At 39.6% G+C, this 18762-nt stretch overlaps 1 protein-coding gene across 5 annotated transcripts; it reads left to right on the top strand.

Moving 5' to 3' along the window:
• The first annotated feature begins 4581 nt into the window (after positions 1–4581).
• On the top strand, positions 4582–17427 carry LOC118358893 (LIM/homeobox protein Lhx9). 5 transcript variants are annotated; one of them, XM_035736881.2, is made up of 6 exons: positions 4582–4842; positions 8179–8414; positions 9408–9610; positions 10155–10513; positions 13075–13274; positions 13872–16093. In XM_035736881.2, the coding sequence occupies exons 2-6, from the start codon at positions 8232–8234 to the stop codon at positions 14121–14123; spliced, it is 1197 nt and encodes a 398-aa protein (XP_035592774.1). In that variant the 5' UTR covers positions 4582–4842; positions 8179–8231; the 3' UTR covers positions 14124–16093. The 5 variants fall into 5 exon arrangements, with proteins under 5 accessions (XP_035592774.1, XP_035592773.1, XP_035592775.1 ...); XM_035736880.2 differs by having other exon boundaries at positions 4584–4842; positions 8082–8414; XM_035736882.2 differs by lacking the exon at positions 4582–4842 and having other exon boundaries at positions 7704–8414; positions 10158–10513.
• Positions 17428–18762: the final 1335 nt, after the last annotated feature.

Raw genomic sequence — 18762 nt, 5'->3', positions numbered from 1 at the left:
TGTGGACAACTACAAATACCTTGGTGTCTGGTTAGACTGCAATCTCTCCTTCCAGACTCACATTAAGCATCTCCAATCCAAAGTTAAATCTAGAATCGGCTTCGAATTTTGCAAAAAAGCCTCCTTCGCGCATGCTGCCAAACATACCCTCGTAGAATATACTATCCTACTGATCCTTGACTTCAGCAATGTCATTTACAAAATAGCCTCCAGCACTCTACTCAGCAAATTGGATGTAGTCTATCACAGTGCATCCGTTTTGTCACCAAAGCCCCATATAAACTGAGCAAAACAAGAAATGTCCTCTCACTGTCAACTGCATTTATTGTCAGCAAACTTAACATGTGTAAATATTTGCATGAACATAACATTCAACAACTGAGACTTAAACTGAACAAGTTCCACAGACATGTGACTAACAGAAATTGAATGTGTCCCTTTTAATTTTAAATTTTTTTTTAACCTTTATTTAACCAGGCAAGTCAGTTAAGAACACATTCTTATTTTCAATGACGGCCTGGGAACAGTGGGTTAACTGCCTGTTCAGGGGCAGAACGACAGATTTGTACCTTGTCAGCTCGGGGGTTTGAACTCGCAACCTTCCAGTTACTAGTCCAACGCTCTAACCACTAGGCTACGCTGCTGAACAAAGCGGGGGTCAAAATCAAAAGTAATAGTCCGTATCTGGTGTGGCAACCAGCTGCATGAACTACTGCAGTGCATCTCCTCCTCACGGACTGCACCAGATTTGCCAGTTCTTGCTGTGAGTTGTGACCCCACCCTTCCACCAAGGCACCTGCAAGTTCCTGGACATTTCTGGGGGGGAATGGCCCTAGCCCTCACCCTCTGATCCAGCAAGTCCCAGACGTGCTCAATGGGATTGAGATCAGGGCTCTTCGCTGGCCATGGCAGAACACTAACATTCCTGTCTTGCAGGAAATCACACACAGAACGAGCAGTATGGCTGCTGGCATTGTCATGCTGGAGGGTCGTGTCAGTATGAGCCTGCAGGAAGGGTACCACATGAGGGAGGAGGATGTCTTCCCTGTAACGCACAGTGTTAAGATTGCCTGCAATGACAACAGATGCGAATCCGACCATCACCCCTGGTGAGACAAAACCGTGACTCGTCAGTGAAGAGCACTTTTTACCAGTCCTGTCTTGTCCAGCGACGATGGGTTTGTGCCCAAAGGTGGTGTAATTGCCAGTGATGTCTGGTGAGGACCTGCCTTTACAACAGGCCTACAGGCCCTTAGTCCAGCATCTTTCAGCCTATTGCGGACAGTCTGAGCACTGATGGAGGAATTGTGCGTTCCTGGTGTAACTCGAGCAGTTGTTGTTGCCATCCTGTACCTGTCCCGCAGGTGTGATGTTCGAATGTACTGATCCTGTGCATGTGTTGTTACACGTGGTCTGCCACTGCGAGGATGATCAGCTGTCCGTCCTGTCTCCCTGTAGCGCTGTCTTAGGCGTCTCACCGTACGGACATTGCAATTTATAGCCGTGGCCACATCTGCAGTCCTCATGCCTCCTTACAGCATGCCTAAGGCACGTTCATGCAGATGTGCAGGGACCCTGGACATCTTTCTTTTGGTGTTTTTCAGAGTCAGTAGAAAGGCCTCTTTAGTGTCCTAAGTTTTCACAATTGTGATCTTAATTGCCTACTGTCTTAGCTGTTAGTGTCTTAACGGCCATTCCACAGGTGCATGTTCATTAACTGTTTACGGTTCATTGAGCAAACATGGGAAACAGTGAAGATCGATGAAGATCTGTGACGTTATTTGGATTTTTACGAATTATCTTTGAAAGACATGGTCCTGAAAAAGGGACATTTTTTGTTGTTGTTGCTGAGTTTACTACCCAGCACTGCGACCTGTATGCTCTTGTTGGCTGGCCTTCGCTACATATTCATCGCCAAACCCACTGGCTCCAGGGCATCTATAAATCTTTGCTAGGCAAAGCCCGCCTTATCTCAGCTCACTGGTCAACATAGCAACACTCATCCATAGCACGCACTCCAGCAGGTATATTTCACTGGTCATCCCCAAAGCCAACACCTGCTTTGGCCGCCTTTCCTTCCAGTTCTCTGCTGCCAATGACTGGAACAAATAGCAAAAATCACTAAAGCTGGAAACTTATATCACCCTCACCAACTTTAAGCATCCACTGTCAGAGCACTGTACCTGTACACAGCCCATCTGTAAATAGCACACCCAACTACCTCATCCCCATATTATTTATATATATTTTTTGCTCTTTTGCACACAAGTATCTCTACTTGCACATTATCATCTACACATCTATCACTCCAGTGTTAATGCTAAATTATAATTATTTCGCCACTATGGCCAATTTACTGCCTTACCTCCCTAACCTTACTACATTTGCACACACTGTACATAGATGTTTCTATTGTGTTATTGACTGTACGTTTGTTTATCCCATGTGCAACTCTGTGTTGTTGTTTTTGTCACACTGCTTTGCTTTTTCTTGGCCAGGTCGCAGTTGTAAATGTGAATTTGTTCTCAACTGGCCAACGTGGTTAAATAAAGGTGATTTTTTTTGTGTTTTTTTTTTGCAAATGTGCCTACTCTGGTCTTGACACGTGCGCTCTAACCAACAGCTAGCAGATACAGTGCGGGGTGGCTAGTAAGATACAGTGCGGGATGGCTAGTAAGACTATTATGGATAATACTGAAAACATTTTTTCGGAAAGGAGCATCAAGTTTATCACCGTGCACCTTCACCACCCTGTGAAGTTCATCATAACTTCGTGTAGCCTAAAAACTGCATGGTTTCCCAAGTTGTAATGGGAGGACAGAAGACCATACATCATTCCATCCCGTGTCTCCAAGTTTACTTCTATATGATGGTTATTCTATTCATATTTGCGGATAAAGGCGTTTCCACCACCATGTCTCGCATAATTAATTTCACCAACACAAAAAGATCCCACCATCATGTCAAAGGAACAAATTATCTGTTGGCTAATCCCGAAAATCCCTGTTTCCGTCAAAACTGTCATGCTTTTTTATATATGGTACGACTTTACTCAAATAAATGTGCATGGAAAGTTACTGGCTATGTTTCCATCCAATTGGCAACTGATTTCGATGTGAATATTCTAAAATCCACATGAAAACAATATGCACATTTTCCCACCAGAGATGTGTTTTCATTAAATTGATTTATTGCACATTTAAGGCTGTGCGTGATGAAGTAGGGCACATAAAAATAACTTTTGCTGTTAAATTCCAATATACTGAATAAAAATAAAAGTTTTTCAACTCTACCAATGGTTTTGTCAAAAAAACAATTTGTGTGCTCTCTAGTCAACAAATCTCACTTGCAGATACAGACTACTAAATAATGAGATTATTATGGAAAAAATAGAGAGATTTGTTTTATTTGTCAAACGGCAGACAAATATCGATTTTTAATACATTTTACCACAAAAAAAGATCCCACCTTGTCTAGCATATTTGTTTTGTCAACATTTGGCCTGTCATGAAAATCTTTATCCGATGTAGTCCTACTTTCCTCGCATAAAAACGACGGAAACCTTTCCAATAAATATCAAAGGTCTTCTGCAGTTTGACAAAAAAAAGAAAAAGTATCACTCTTTTGTCCATAATAATAGCATCATGTAGGCTATACCCGCACTGTATCTGCGAGCGGTTGGCTTTTGAGTCCACGTGCCAATACCAGAGTGCGCACACTTGCAATATAGCGCAACATTTTTGTGAGAAAAACATCAGTAGAGTTGAAAATGCGATGGAAAACCATTTAATTTGTATTTTTTATTCAGTACATGAGAATATAACTGCAAAATTTATTTTTATGTGCACTGAATCATCACCTACAGCCTTTATCCTCTCTGGTGGGAAAATGCGCATAATGTTTTATGAAGATTTTAAAAAATATTCAAGAAAATCTGTCAATTGGATGGAAACCTAGCTAGTGTAGTAGACTTATATTGACCATCTTCCATTTTTCATTGTAAGGCCTACCGGTAGGCCTATTGACTGGAGGAGAGACAGGGGGGATTGACTCAAAGTGGAATGGAACCATTCAAAAACAGAGGATATTTTTTTCCATGTGATTAGAAAACACTACATGTGAATGCCATAAGCCTAGACCATTTCAGAGGAGAAATTGAATGTAATGATTTTTTTCTCTCGTTAAAATCACAATATTTGGTTTCAACAGTTTTCAATATTTCCCCTGATTTGGGAAATATACCTATATAACATATTAGGTTTATGACATGTGACACAACATAGATTAATGTTAAATTTCATAATAATCTCAATTGAATAACATTATTTCTATGCACTGAAAGGTCATTAGGAGTGCACCTTGCTGTTTTCATCTTCGACAGGTATTGTTAAGACAGTTTGACTGCAGAGCTCAAGGATTTATTAACATGGATCCCTGCTATCAGGGTGTAACAAACACTTGACCTGATTTTATTCATATGGGCAATGACATACTGATATTTTGGACAAACCCGGGATGTGTGTGTGTGTGTGTGTGTGCGTGTGTGTGTTCGTGCTCGTGCGTGCGTCTCAACGTTGGCTCGTGAGCTCTCATTAACCGTTTGTTTGAGAGGGTTTGGTGGAGGGAGAGGAATATATATATAAATATCTTCTCGCCAAGCGGTAGGTTTGTTTTAATTGACACTCACTGGGACTACGAGAAACAAGGAACAGCCCCCATCTACCGGCAGAATCTCTGCTATCCTCTCCTCCTCCTCCTCTCCTTTCCTCTCTTCTACAGGCCCGCAACCTTCTCAACACAAGGTTGGTTTCTATACCAGGACAGCGCATTATCAGCCTGAAGGTAACCTCAACTTTCACCTGAATTACACATTTTCACACAATTATTCGATGTGCTATACATTATATGCACATGGTTGCTATTTTCCGAGGTGCGTGTACTAAAGTTGTGCGTGTGTGTAAGCTATAAGACGTTGCATTAATAATGACGGATATAGTGAGCCATATAACTGAGCTTTGAGAAAGCCTATGTTGACGGATTGGCGATATTTCTTTCATTCACAAGGAAACAAAAATCAGCATTGAGCCGCCCGTGGAATAGTTGAAATATAGCTGTCTTATCTGTCATTGTTCCGAATACAGTATGTTCGTGGTAAACATTTTGTTTGAAAGAAATCAAGGTTGAAATTGAGAAGAAGCTGCACAGTACAGTGAACTGCATGATTCTCAGCAAAGGCGCAGCAAAATAGTGAAAAGGCACGAGAGGAAAAACGGACTAAAAAGGAATTCATAGTAGCCTAAATGTGTTGCCAATTCTCAAATGTCATGATAAATAGTCTTCTGGAGCCACCAAAGAATAGTAAAATAAAGAGGAATTCTGACAGGAATGTAAATACATTTGTTGGCTCATATATATAATTTGATGTATATTATTATTCACGAGACAAAACCCCGGCATGGTTAAGACAATGCAGAGATGAATTCAACGAAAAATATAAAAGCCAACTCGTTTAAAGACCAATACATTATTTTCGTAAATGGATAATTATATGTGTCGGAGTCATCATTATTGGCGTTAGGCTCTAAATGGCATCGTCAATGGGCATTTCTTTTAAACATCATATAGGAGACAATTACGCATTTATATATTCTAAAGAAGAACCTGCTATAGGCCTATAGACTTGTGAAATAGGCCTAGCTATAAACTAAGAGGGGATAACGTTAAATATCGATCTAAGTTTAAAAAACGAAATGGGTTGTTTTCCATTTCAGAGATGAACACTGGGAGAGCTCGTGGATGCACTGACGCATTTTAATCCCTTTTCACTTGGATGAAATTTCATTGCTGGAGGCCAGGGAGACATGCATCTAGGGGCTATGTAACATTTCCTATTCCTTCTGAAGAGGCACAATGAAATAATAATAATAATAATAATAACATGTCTAATTTTATTTTCTCAAATAAATAAGTAACAACAGCTATAGCCTACATTTTGTATAACCGTTTTTAAATTAGGTGGGCCACTTCTGCGTGTTCTATGGGACCGCATAATAAACACTTCAAGTTAATGTCACACTGAACTGCACGTTTCCCGTTTTTAGGTTTTCTTTGTCCAAGTGAAATTAATCCTGAGTGCCTTTTTTTTTACTTCAGTGGAATGAAACTGACAGAGCGCGAATTAACTCCGCTGCTGCTATATAGCACATCCACCTCCTTTAAAAGTTTAGACATTTACGCGCCGTGTTATCGAGGGGGGCCCAATTAAACACACGACTTCTGATCCCCGCGACAAAATGGAAACGTAACAGGTCTTAAAATGATTGGCGTTGGCGTGAGGAAGCGCACCTGCAACTTCATGGAGCTTTGGGAAGTCTAATGGTCCGGACTGTAAGGAGAGTTATCTTTTGTCCTCTGACACAAAACCTTAAAATCTCCCAGACGTGTTTTATTGTCTGTCAGGCCTCGGCCGTGAACTTAGGTACAAAACGACACACACATTCGTTATAGATAATAGAAATGACTTCTTCAACCACATGCTATACAAACAATACAAATATTTTATGGAATTCAATATCTTGGATTAAGGTGCACAATTTAAATTTACAAAGAAACTAATCGATTTAGCAAATATAATGGGTGTGTGTTGTCACACGTTGGAGAGAGAAGCCTGTCTGTCAGTGTAAAGTGATAGTTTGAGTACAGAAAGTTTAATTGGAGAGACGAGGGACATGCTAATGAGTCAGTGGCGGATAATTAGTTTACGTTGATTTTAAGTTACTGTTTAATTAAGAGAGCATTGATCTGGCTTTAAAAGCAGTCATTAGGGCCTACGTTACTTACACAGAATGCAGCCTACCACTGTCACTTCAACACATGCAGCTATATAACTCGACAATTCATATAAGCTAATGTCTTCTTAATTGGGATAGGCCTAACGTCTTTTGTTGGTTATCAGAAAAAGAGAAAAGGGCCTGGCATTTGTCCGTTTTAGAATGGGCCTATGTATTTGCCATGCACTCTTGAGGCATATTTATCGTATATAGGTCTACAATTATTTCCCAGGCCTACTTGTGTTTTGTAGGCTAAACTGGACATATGTTGGCTATGACACACACATACACACAACATGTATTCTATAGTATTAATTAATCAGAATCCGGGTAAATTGAACCTTTTACCAATACTAATATTTTCAAAATCCAATCCAAAATGTTCAACTTATTTTTAAAATGTTATAAACATGTTATAGCCTTACTTAGTTATTAGGCATACACAGCACGCTCACAGGTAAATGAGTATCACATTTAAAAATGCACGGCGGCAAAAAATACAAGACAAGGAAAGGTATCACCCTCACACGACTGTTTCACGTAAGACGTGCTTTTCCCACTAGACGTTTCACATAAAGTTATCGAATCAAATTCAGCAAGTAAGGCTACTGAAACTCCATATTACAGTTTATACAGATTAAAATTCGTTCAAATTACAATTCAATATCCATGGTTTATCCTTCTAATTCAATCACACCAAGAGATTATGCAAATTTCACTAAACCGTATCGTGTCACTGCGATTTAGACTCCACTAATGTCTTCCGATAACTAAAACCTATAGAAAAGAAAAGTAATGAAAATGTCAATAACCAAAGTGTCTCTCTCCACGCTCTCGCAGCCAACATGCACCGCGGGTTAGAGGGGAGAGTGACAGCTCTTTGTTGGTGAATAGAAATCAGTGGCATAGAGAGAGGGAACGACTCCTCCTACCAAATTATCCAAACTGGGCAGGCTTTTGCTCTCTTCACAAATAGGACACGGCTCTCCAACTCAGGCAGTCCCAATCTGACCTTCAAGCACACGGAACCCTATAACGTGAGATCGGCGCGGGACTGTCGAGAGAAAAACACCTAATCTAAACTTCTGCAATTTTAACCGTCCATCACCACCATCATCATCTGTGCATAAACTGGCCACCGCCGGATCAGCTGGACTATACTTCTTCTTTTTTACAAAACATTCAGGGGAGAGGAAATAATTTCTTCCTGCCTTGATTTCTCCCCGTCCCTCATCTATCCACCACTTGCAGGGGAGGTGAGCTGAGCTGAGTGTGTCTCTTGTTTGTTTGTTTGTTTGTTTGTTTGTTTGTGTGTGTGTGTGTGTTTGTGTGTGTGCCTGTCTAACAGTCTAACAGCAGAGCCAGTCGGATGCTCTGAGCCAACGGGACGCAGAGCTGTATATGGAAGTTGTGGGCTGCAAGGCAGAAGCGAGCAGTTGCACATTGCGTCGTTCAGGAGCGGGAGCCATGCTGTTCCACGGGATCTCCGGTGACCACATCCAAGGCATCATGGAGGAGATGGAGAGGAGATCCAAAACCGACTCGCGCCTTACCAAGGGCGTGCAGCTCAACGGAAGGGAATCGGTAAGAAAAATGAACTAAATCAGGTTTTCTTTTCTTGTTCTGACATCCATGAAGATTACCACTTACATCCAAATGGGCATAACTGTTTAAATGCAAGGAAATGCTTTATGAAGCTGTAGTTGGGCTAAGATTGCTGCAAGAAATAATCACTCGAAAGAAAATGTTGGGTTTAATATTGCGTTTACAGGTTCCTATATGGACAAAAAAACATTTTTTTAAAGAACATGTATGTGTGTGGAAATGTTCATATGTAATACAAATACATTCAGTTATCAACTAAACTGAGTGAAAGTACATAAAGTAAAAGTGACAATTATTACTCATATTTTGCCAAATTGTTACACAATTTATATTTTGAGCAAATAACAAATTGCTGTTAATGTTTATTTATATAATATATAGGCCTAATTAAACAGTTATTACATATATAATAGTTTGGAAATTATTAGCATCTGTACATAATAATTTATTGTTATTATTATTATTATTATTATTATTATTATTAATTGTTGTTCTTTTGGCAGTAATGCTAAATTATAGACGTGTGAAAGTAGGAGGACATAGCGCACCAGGCTGTCGATACAGCTTATTTTAAATGTGCAATGAAGCGCAATGAATTATTCTTTGTCATTGTAATACATTTATGTATACAGGCTCCATTTGTTAGATACATTGAATGCAGTTACTCCCTAAACACAACCGGCCCTGCATGTTGACACATTTTCAGCTCCGCAGGAATTTCTTGGGATTGGCTTTAAACCCGAACTGTCATATATAGGCTACTTAAGAACGTCTAACGATCGTTGTACTATTGATTTATTTTTAAGAAAATGTTGCATTGCTCATATTAGGCTAATATGTAATCTTTCAGATATGTTACAGTTTTATCACACACAAGCCAAACCCCACATGGGAAGTATAGTCCCCACCACATGCGCAGGATGTGAGCCATGCATTTCCACATGTATTAATAATATTCCCCTCCTCTTCCAGACCATGCCTTCGATGGGACCGGAGAAGCCCGCGTTGTGTGCTGGCTGTGGAGGCAAAATCTCGGATAGATATTACCTACTCGCTGTGGATAAACAGTGGCACCTGCGGTGCCTCAAATGCTGTGAATGTAAACAACATTTGGAGTCAGAACTCACGTGTTTTGCCAAGGATGGCAGCATCTACTGCAAGGAGGATTACTACAGGTAAGAAAGCATACGTTTATGATTGGTTGTTTTTCTATAGGCCTAGTGAAATTATTGATTTTAATATTCGACGATTGAACACAAGCTCTCTCTCCCTCACTCACTCTCTTGTGTGTTTGGCATTAGGCCTGTCATACGAACTATTGTTAATGTCTGAAACGATAGATCTATAAACACAAACACATGCCACAGAACATTTGAAATAGGCTATAGGTTAAATGTACGCACAGAAGGCGTATTGTTTCGATCAGCTATAGCTTTGGCATATTCAACAAGTCATACAAGGAAGGCCCCATATAACGAATCTACTACATGGAAATATAAATAGACAAGCAGCCTAAATATCAGAGGCAATCTGTCGTCTCTTGGCCATGCTGCAAATGCGATATGTTATTATAGGCCTGCGGATGGAGGTTATGACATTACATGCAAACTGCTGAATAAAAACACAGTAAGAACATTGAGTTGTATTTTATGTAGCCACTCGCGGTGTGTGTTGTGTTATGTCTGGGCGTGTTTTTAAAGAATTGCGTCCTTGTTTCAGAAGGTTCTCAGTGCAGAGGTGTGCGCGCTGCCACCTCGGGATATCGGCATCGGAGATGGTAATGCGTGCACGGGACTCGGTGTACCATCTGAGCTGCTTCACGTGCACCACGTGCAACAAGACCCTGACCACCGGCGACCACTTCGGCATGAAGGACAGCCTGGTGTACTGCCGGGTCCACTTCGAGACCATAGCCCAGGGAGAGTACCCACACCCCGGCCTCAACTACTCCGAGCTGGCGGCTAAAGGCGGGGGTCTGGCGCTGCCTTACTTCAATGGCACTGGGACAGCTCAGAAGGGAAGACCTCGCAAGAGGAAGAGCCCCGCCATGGGCATAGACATCGCCAGCTACAACTCAGGTGAGGAGACGGAGAGGAGTTGCTGGTCGGGAAGTTGTACGCACAGAAGGCTATTGCGCTGTTTGAAAATAACGTTACGGTGGGGATGTTTTGATTGAGGCCTATAACCTGTTAGGCTACATGCTAACTAACCAACCCATGACGAGCGCTGGTGAACTGAGTAGAAAAGATAATGTCGAATATAGAGATTTCATTAATTATTTGGCTTGATCCGTGTTTAAGCGCATAGGCCTCATTTCTGTAGTCCTACACCAAAAGCAATTTTAACCAAAAAAGGGGGGACACGAAAGAGAACAATTAGCCATTCCACACCTTGGAAGATGCCTACTTTGAATGGGTGCTCTGTTCATGAAGTAGCGTATTTGCATTTCTCCTCTTTAGGCTAAATTGCATGCTGTCAAAATGATACAAAATGTACCCCCAGTTAACCATTAGTTTAACTTTTATAGCCTAATTATGGCTCTCATTAGGTAATCGAATTTGTAAAATGGGTACACACATGAATTTGAACCAGTGACATAAGCACGTGCAGGGGGTAAAAGTAATTTGGGCTCAACTATTTAAAATGTCGCCTTTCTTGGGGGAAATTGCCTCCTCGTTATACATTACAGGTCATTTTACAATTAAAAACTGGCATTGAAAACGTTAATGTTATAATCTAACCAACCCCGCGGCGTTTCTTTTGTAGTCGCTTTTTACAATTAGTGTCCGGTTGAGAAAGTTTGTCACTGTGTGCCAAATTTGTTCTGTTCTCCATGCATGGAGAGGAATAAGGGTAATCTGCGTGTTAAATAATTGTTCTGCGTTAATTGAAGGTGATGTAGGAATCCCTGGCTTCCAACCACTGAATCATACTCGGAAGGTCAGCACAGTTCTCAGAAACAGAGTGAGTGAGATGGAGCCGGATACAAAAAAACGAAACAAACAAGCAACAACATTACATCCTCTCCAGTATCTAACGTTATTTAAAAAATAATTTGAATTGTTTTCATGCGATAATTTTGTTATGTCCTCTAATATGGTCTATCCCAAGCCTAATATGTTATGTTTATTGGACTACAGTATTTTGCTTTAATAACGACATGGGTGGTGGTAATGGTTCTTTTCTCAAGACTATTTCATTTCAGAAACATGCCCATATTCCCCCTTAATTTGTTTTCTGTTTTGTATTTATGTTCAGCTGTAGATGTTGTGCCCTTTCCATATTTAAAACACTTTTGGTTGCACTGAAAAGACATATGATTGAATTTAGCTCTGAATTAAATCCTGCTTTTGTCCATAGCACTTAAAAAACATTCCATTAGGTATAATCAGAAATTGCCTGTCTTTCATAGTCAGTTTCGAGCAAAAATGTTGATATAGTCTATATCCGGTTTAATGTTTAGGTTCCATCGACTCTATATGCCTATAGCCTACGTCTTTAGATAATTATTCCATGCGGTCAGTCCCATGTCGACCTTGCAGTTGGAATACCGACTCAGCATGTTTTGTTAGCGACCCCTGGTGGGTAGTTGTAGAAATAAAGGCACTCAGCAAGCAATCATAGCTGAGGAAAATGGGATACCCAAGATTTAAAGATGTAGCTGTTATTTTATTGCATATGCTTGTCTAACATGAATTAAGATGCATATTTGACATCTGAAAATAAGTGTTTTAAGTAACACATTTCTGATGAAATATGAGTGGTAGTCTTGGACTATGGCCAAGATTCATTTGAAAAATACATCTATTCTGTAGCCCAGAGATATTTAATACTAGGTTTTTCTGTGTTCATGTTTAGTTCTGTATCAACTAAACGTCTTGTTTAGGTCTGTGAAACCAGCACTAAAGTGTCTGCATGTTTTGCATTTGCAGGGGGCGGAAATATCAAGATAGGTGTCTTGAATATATTAACAGCCTACTATAGCCTTTGCTCTCTTTTATTAGTCAGAGATTTAGGGATGATCACTTTAGCTAATAGGCCTATAGTAGAATGAGTAAAGTCTGTTATAGGATATGCATGTCTGCTGGATGTGTTGAACATAATTGTCTTTTGATCATGGCATGACAATCAATTATTTTAAATATCTTTCAATAGACAGGACAGAATATTAGTATGGTGCATATTGGAAGTAGAGATTACATTTGAATGACAATACATTATTGCTTTCTTTAAGCACAGAGGAGTAGAAATGCTAGCTTGACCAAATTGACGACTGATCAACTCCTACTGTAGATATGGATCTGCTTTACATACTTTCTAAGGGGCTTGTGTCCGTTACATTTTGAATAACTTATGTTTGATTCAATTAAAGATTTAATTCAATCTTAACTGAAAATGATGGCCATTTTACGCCTTTAATTCCTCTTCAATGGAATCATCATAACCTTATCCTAACCCTGATCGCATGTGCTGTCTTTCTATAACTAACAACCTTGATTTTGGGAGTGCTGTCTATGTTGACAACTCAGGATTATATGTATGAGGACCAACAGCACCCCACTTTTTGTTTGAAGAATTATACTGCAATGCACACTTTACCACAGTATATCTGTTCTAACCTTGCACCCCTCTTGGTCAGGTTGTAATGAGAATGATGGAGACCACCTGGACCGTGACCAGGCCTACCCTCCCTCCCAGAAGACCAAGCGCATGCGCACCTCCTTCAAGCACCACCAGCTCCGCACCATGAAGTCCTACTTTGCTATCAACCACAACCCCGACGCCAAGGACCTCAAACAGCTTGCCCAGAAGACAGGCCTCACCAAAAGAGTTCTACAGGTAAGCAGTAGCCATCGCCCTCATTTCTGACCTCTGACCTAGTATGACATCATCACTCTATATCCCCCAGTCCATTGTCTGTTCTCACATTTGACCATCAGTTCCATTCAAGTCCATTGAAATCATGTTTTTTTTATACAATTCTTTTCATTGGTTTTCTACCGATGTTGTATGGAATGTTGTTAGGCACCAGCTTCCTTGATGTACTGTATGAAGGAGATGTATGGTATTTGTAGTGTTTAGGGTTTCTAGACATATAATTCATCCACGTATCACTCCCAATCTCCCTGGGTCAGTGGTGGGAAGAGTAATTTAAGAGAGAGTGCACAAGTCTGTAAGGATCTTTTACAAAATAAAAATACTCTTTCAGCTGGTCATTTCTCATTTGGTTTCTACTCCCTGAGCCCAAAATAATGGCGTCAAAAACAGTTTGTAGGTATTGTTCTTTACTCTTTCTACTCTACGGGGAGAGTCAGGTAGTGGACAACACTGTGATGTCATAACCATTGCATTTTATTAGAAAGAAAGGAGACAAAGAAAATAAGTTAATAAATTAGACATAAACATAAAGTAAAAGCCATTGGATTGGATTTGCAGGTATGGTTCCAAAACGCAAGAGCCAAATTCAGAAGGAACGTTTTGCGACAGGAGAATGGTAATGACAAGGCCGACGGCACGTCACTCCCGCCGCCCTCGTCCGACAGCGGCGCTCTGACGCCCCCCTCCAGTGCGGCCACACTAACAGACCTGACCAATCCCTCTATCACTGTAGTGACCTCCGTCACATCTAGTTTGGACAGCCATGATTCGGGGAGCCCCTCACAGACTACCTTGACAAACCTTTTCTAGCAAGCTCTACAACTCTAAGCTCTTAACTCATTTATGTTTTTTTTTCCATAATTTGCATTTACATTTTTTTAAACACCTTTAAAGAAAACAGAGACAGTTCTGTGGATACAGGAAGTACTGTACTGTACCCAACAAAAAAGCAACAAGATCAACAAGAACAACTACAGCAACATTTAAACAGGAGGAAATGATGTTGATGTGTAGCATATGCAACCGCTTGGCAGCTGTTTGTAGTCAACGTATTTAGTGATTGGTTTTGTGTAGAGGACATTTTGAATCTGGACGGCATTGAACAATTTATGAACAGGGTTCAACAATCTTGGACAGAGCCCAAATGGAACTATTTAAAATGGGAAAAGTATATTATTTTTACTTTATTTTATTTCATTTGGTCATTTGATTAAGTCTAAATTTATCCATCCCTGATAATTAATGTATTATTTACTGATCAATTAATTTAAAATCATTAATATTTTGCTCTAGAAATGTGTATGTTAGCACTATCCTATTTAAGACATATTTAGTTTTTTCAAAATCAAAATACATTCGCAGAATACGTTGTAAAATATAATTCAGAGTTATCCTGGACCTAACAAAACATTGGATTATTTTATGGATTAGTAATTCTAATCTCTAAATTGCACTGTATACATTACAAGAACCCGGACAATTACAACTCAAATGCCAGCTGGCTGCTGTGACCTCAACATGCATTTTGTCTTGACACACCTCAACTGTGAAAAAAATCAATAACAACGGAACAAATCTATAGATCTGTACAGTGGTAACTGTCAAAGATGTAATGCAGTAACATTGATATTAGAAAGAATTCCACAATAGAAATCAGTGAGTGAAATTCTGGATTGGGACACAGTTGAATCGGCACTGTTTGAAAGGATTGTTTCCATGACAGTGCACTTTTTCTAATCTGCTGGCCTAATTTTACATACCAACACACAAATGGATTTAAAAAAATAGTTTATCTGGATTCAATGTGCCCGTAGAATTACTGTTAAATAAAATACTGCCCATTATGTTGCTCAGGGTAAAGAAGGGTTGATAAAAAAAAGGAAAAGGGAAGAGGTTAAAAAGTGAGGGATGACAATGTGGCAGATTAGAGGTGTAGAGCTGACAGAAACTTTACAATGACCTCAGAAAACTAGAGATAGTAGAAGACATGCAGCCAGTGGGACAAATAAATCATCCTCCATGTTCACGTTAGGCCATATTTATACTTTCTTTACGATCACTTGCCACTGAACAGACCAAAAACACGTTTCCCTCTCAATGAATTAAGAGAAAGAAAGAGAAGCAGTCCTTCTGCAGGGTTGTAAACATTTTAAATGAGTATTTTGTTGTCTTCTGGGCCAAGCTGTTTAAGGTCGTTGGCGTTGGGGTTGTGGTTGATAGCAAAGCAGGACTACATAGTGCGGATTAAGAGAAAGAAAGAGAAGGAGTTCTTGCTGCTGGGTTAAAACATTTTATTGTAATTGTCACTATTTGTTCTATTGTAGAACAAAGCGTTATTCTCAATCTACTTGATGAAGTAGATGCCTAACTCAGTTCTACTATGTGCCTTATGATATAACTTGGAAGAAAGTTTGTGAACTTCAGGATTATATGTGTTGTTTGTTAACTGATTCACATACTTGTGACGCCTCACTAGTTTTGTACTGTTTTACATCTTATTTCTGAAGATCTTTTTATGGTGTATCCTGTTAAAAGGGGGCAGCGATGTCATAGAAAGCGTTTGTGCACTCTTTCAGATATAGTTGGTTAATCCAAGAATCTTATAAATTGATTTTCGTGTTAATAGTTCAGTACAGTAAGTGTTCTATCAAGATTGTCCATGTTTCCCTGTTTCTTGATAAAGATGGTGTATAGAAACTATTTCCCCTTAAATATTTATGGACCAAACGGTTGTTATATATCTTATTAAATTTGTGTGAATAAAAATACTTTGCTTTAAATGAGTTTTTTATTTTTCATTACACTTGCCATTTTTGTGTTGTTCCTTAGATACTGTTTTATTTTTTACTCACATCAAATGAAAAAGCATTCAATGATTGATTGACCAATTCAAAACAAGCGTTCCACATTTTTACTCTTATTTTAATTTTCTATTTTATGGTGTTTCCAGTTTTAAAGTAATGCCCCATGGATTTGCACCTAAACCAAGTCGTCAAAAAATTCTGAAAATTGCTTTTTTAATGCATGAATATGGCTATAACTTTTTAAAATTGAAAAAGGAACGCTGCAAAGCACACATTGATTGATATATCTATGTAGAGCTAAAGTGAAGAGTAAATGCAGACCCATAAAGCCAGGTTGCTCTGTAGTTAATATATTGTTACTCTATGATTTCTTTCAGGGAGAACAAATCTTGGGGCATTACAGCCAAACTTCCCGACGTTTGAAAATTCCCTAAAGTATTAAGAGAAGGGGAATTCCTCACCATTGAAGACAAAGACAATATTAGGATAAGACCATAGAATAGAGAAAAAAAAAATAAACAAAAACATGTTTTAGTCCAAAACAACAAAATAAATATTTGCAACGTTTTTCTTGAACGTTTTAATCCAACTACAGAGGATAATAGTGTGTGATTACTGATATCCTTCTGGAAAAAGACTTGACTGCTCTTTGTATTGGAATGCCATTCACACACAGTGAAATAAAGTTGTATAGTAACATAGTTGTATATAGCAGAGCAGCCTGGCAGCACAGGAGATACAATGGGATTAAAAGACAGCAGACCTTAAACAACACTACAGGACACGAACACACACAGACACACACACCTACTCCCCTCCCTTACCCCACACACTCCTAACCCCACCCTCTACAGAATCGGCTTACTCTATGAAAAAAAGTTATTTTGTCACAAATGCAATTTTGTAAACACATGGCCTCCTTGAAACTGGCGAGCATGACGGCCATCAAACGGGCTGATGAAGAGGACTGCAGAATTGGCGCTTTGCGATCTGGCTTCACTAAGGAAAAGAGGAAGTAACAAAAAAAAAGATGAAAAAGATTCCCATTTTGCATGCACCTCATCTTGATAACATTATCCTTGAGATGTATTTTATTATTTTGTTTGATGCGTTGTATTTGTATCATTCATTGTCAGCTGTGAAATAAACCCTGTGAAAATCCTGTCCCTGATCATGCCCACATATTTTATGGTGGAAAATGAAATGTCATTGTGAGGACATGGATGGATTGTAATGCTTGAAACCTATTTATGCATGTGCATGACATTCAGCTAACCAAGGACAATATGAACAATACAATTATTATCTGATTTCAACATTGTGGTTATTCTTAGGTTCTTGGTTACTATGCAGCGTTACTTTCAATTACACAACCAGCCCATGTAATTCCTAAGTGTGTGATTACTGATAATACTGTAATTACATTAATTAGATGTAGAATTCAAGATATTTACGATCTGTTTTCTGTTCAATTACATTTTCTAAGTTCTGGATGGAGTCCATTCAGAATCCTGACAAATGTGGGCACTACATTTCATTCTAGAGATAAACAACAATTATATTTGACTACCCGCAACTCACAAATCACATTGCGAGGACTTTAGCAGCAACCTGATCCCACCGTCTTACCCTGGTTCCTTCAGTGTGGTGTACTCACTGCTCTATGATGAATGCTACATATCCATGTTAGGAAAGAGTGAGACAGAGGGGAGCAGAGGGCCGGGATTGGAGGGAGGAGGGGAACGGTGGTGCCACATGGGGCCTAGTAAAACAGCTCGCTGTTGAATTCCAACAACGTAGGAAACAGCAAACGCTACAGACAAGTCCAAGCCTAAACCTCACTCACTGGGGTGCCGGCCGTGCTGTTTTTCCATACCCGGGTGGTGGACGGTTTACACTAGCGAGCAGCAGGAAGTGGGATTGCAACATGACACAAACAAACAGTGTCGGCCATCTTGGATTCAGGAGATTCTGGACATCATCACAGCATCCTGCTGACTGACAAGAATGTGAAGGGATGGAGGTTGGTGACTGGAATGCTTCTTATTGTAACAATTAGTGTGCACGTGTGTTTGTGTGCGTGGCAAGTAAAATAAGTTCAGCTGTTAACTAGTTGTGTGTAAGATATGTGGTTTGTAGAATGCCTCAGATTATAATGGAGCATTGTGCAGACTGCAGGGTCTTAAATACTAGTAGATTCCATTGTACAATTACATTCATTTTACAGTTGTCTCAAATATGCTGTCCTTTTATTTCTATTTTCGGATTATTACATTTTTTTGCGAGGGATAAAATCCCTAAATCCCTTCAGATGAATGTTCCAACATCTAGTGGAAAGCCTTCCCAGAAGAGTGGAGGCTGTTATAGCAGCAAAGGGGGGACCAACTCCATATTAATGCCCATTATTTTGGAATGAGATGTTCGACGAACAGGTGTCCTGTCCACATACTCTTGGTCATGTAGTGATGTTGAATTTCTGGTTTCCTGATTAAAGAAAATAGAAGACTAGCCTGTTTTAATAGAAAGGGAACTATTTTGATTTAGTGTTATGAGCTTGCCAGGTGTCAATGAGGTTGTAATCAGAGAGTATATGTTGGAGAGACTTGGTTGCCTGTGGATTGTAGTTGGTCTTATTAGTTTTGTCC

This window comes from Oncorhynchus keta, chromosome 26, assembly GCF_023373465.1.
Source record: "Oncorhynchus keta strain PuntledgeMale-10-30-2019 chromosome 26, Oket_V2, whole genome shotgun sequence".
In the NCBI taxonomy this organism is placed as follows: Eukaryota; Metazoa; Chordata; class Actinopteri; order Salmoniformes; family Salmonidae; genus Oncorhynchus; species Oncorhynchus keta.
This window is presented reverse-complemented; position numbering and strand designations above follow the sequence as displayed.

Coding starts and splice junctions, on each gene's coding strand:
- LOC118358893 (XM_035736881.2), top strand. CDS start 8,232: ATGGAAGTTGTGGGCTGCAAGGCAGAAGCGAGCAGTTGCACATTGCGT. Junction 9,611..10,154: donor TGCAAGGAGGATTACTACAG/GTAAGAAAGCAT, acceptor TCCTTGTTTCAG/AAGGTTCTCAGTGCAGAGGT. Junction 13,275..13,871: donor TCACCAAAAGAGTTCTACAG/GTAAGCAGTAGC, acceptor TTGGATTTGCAG/GTATGGTTCCAAAACGCAAG.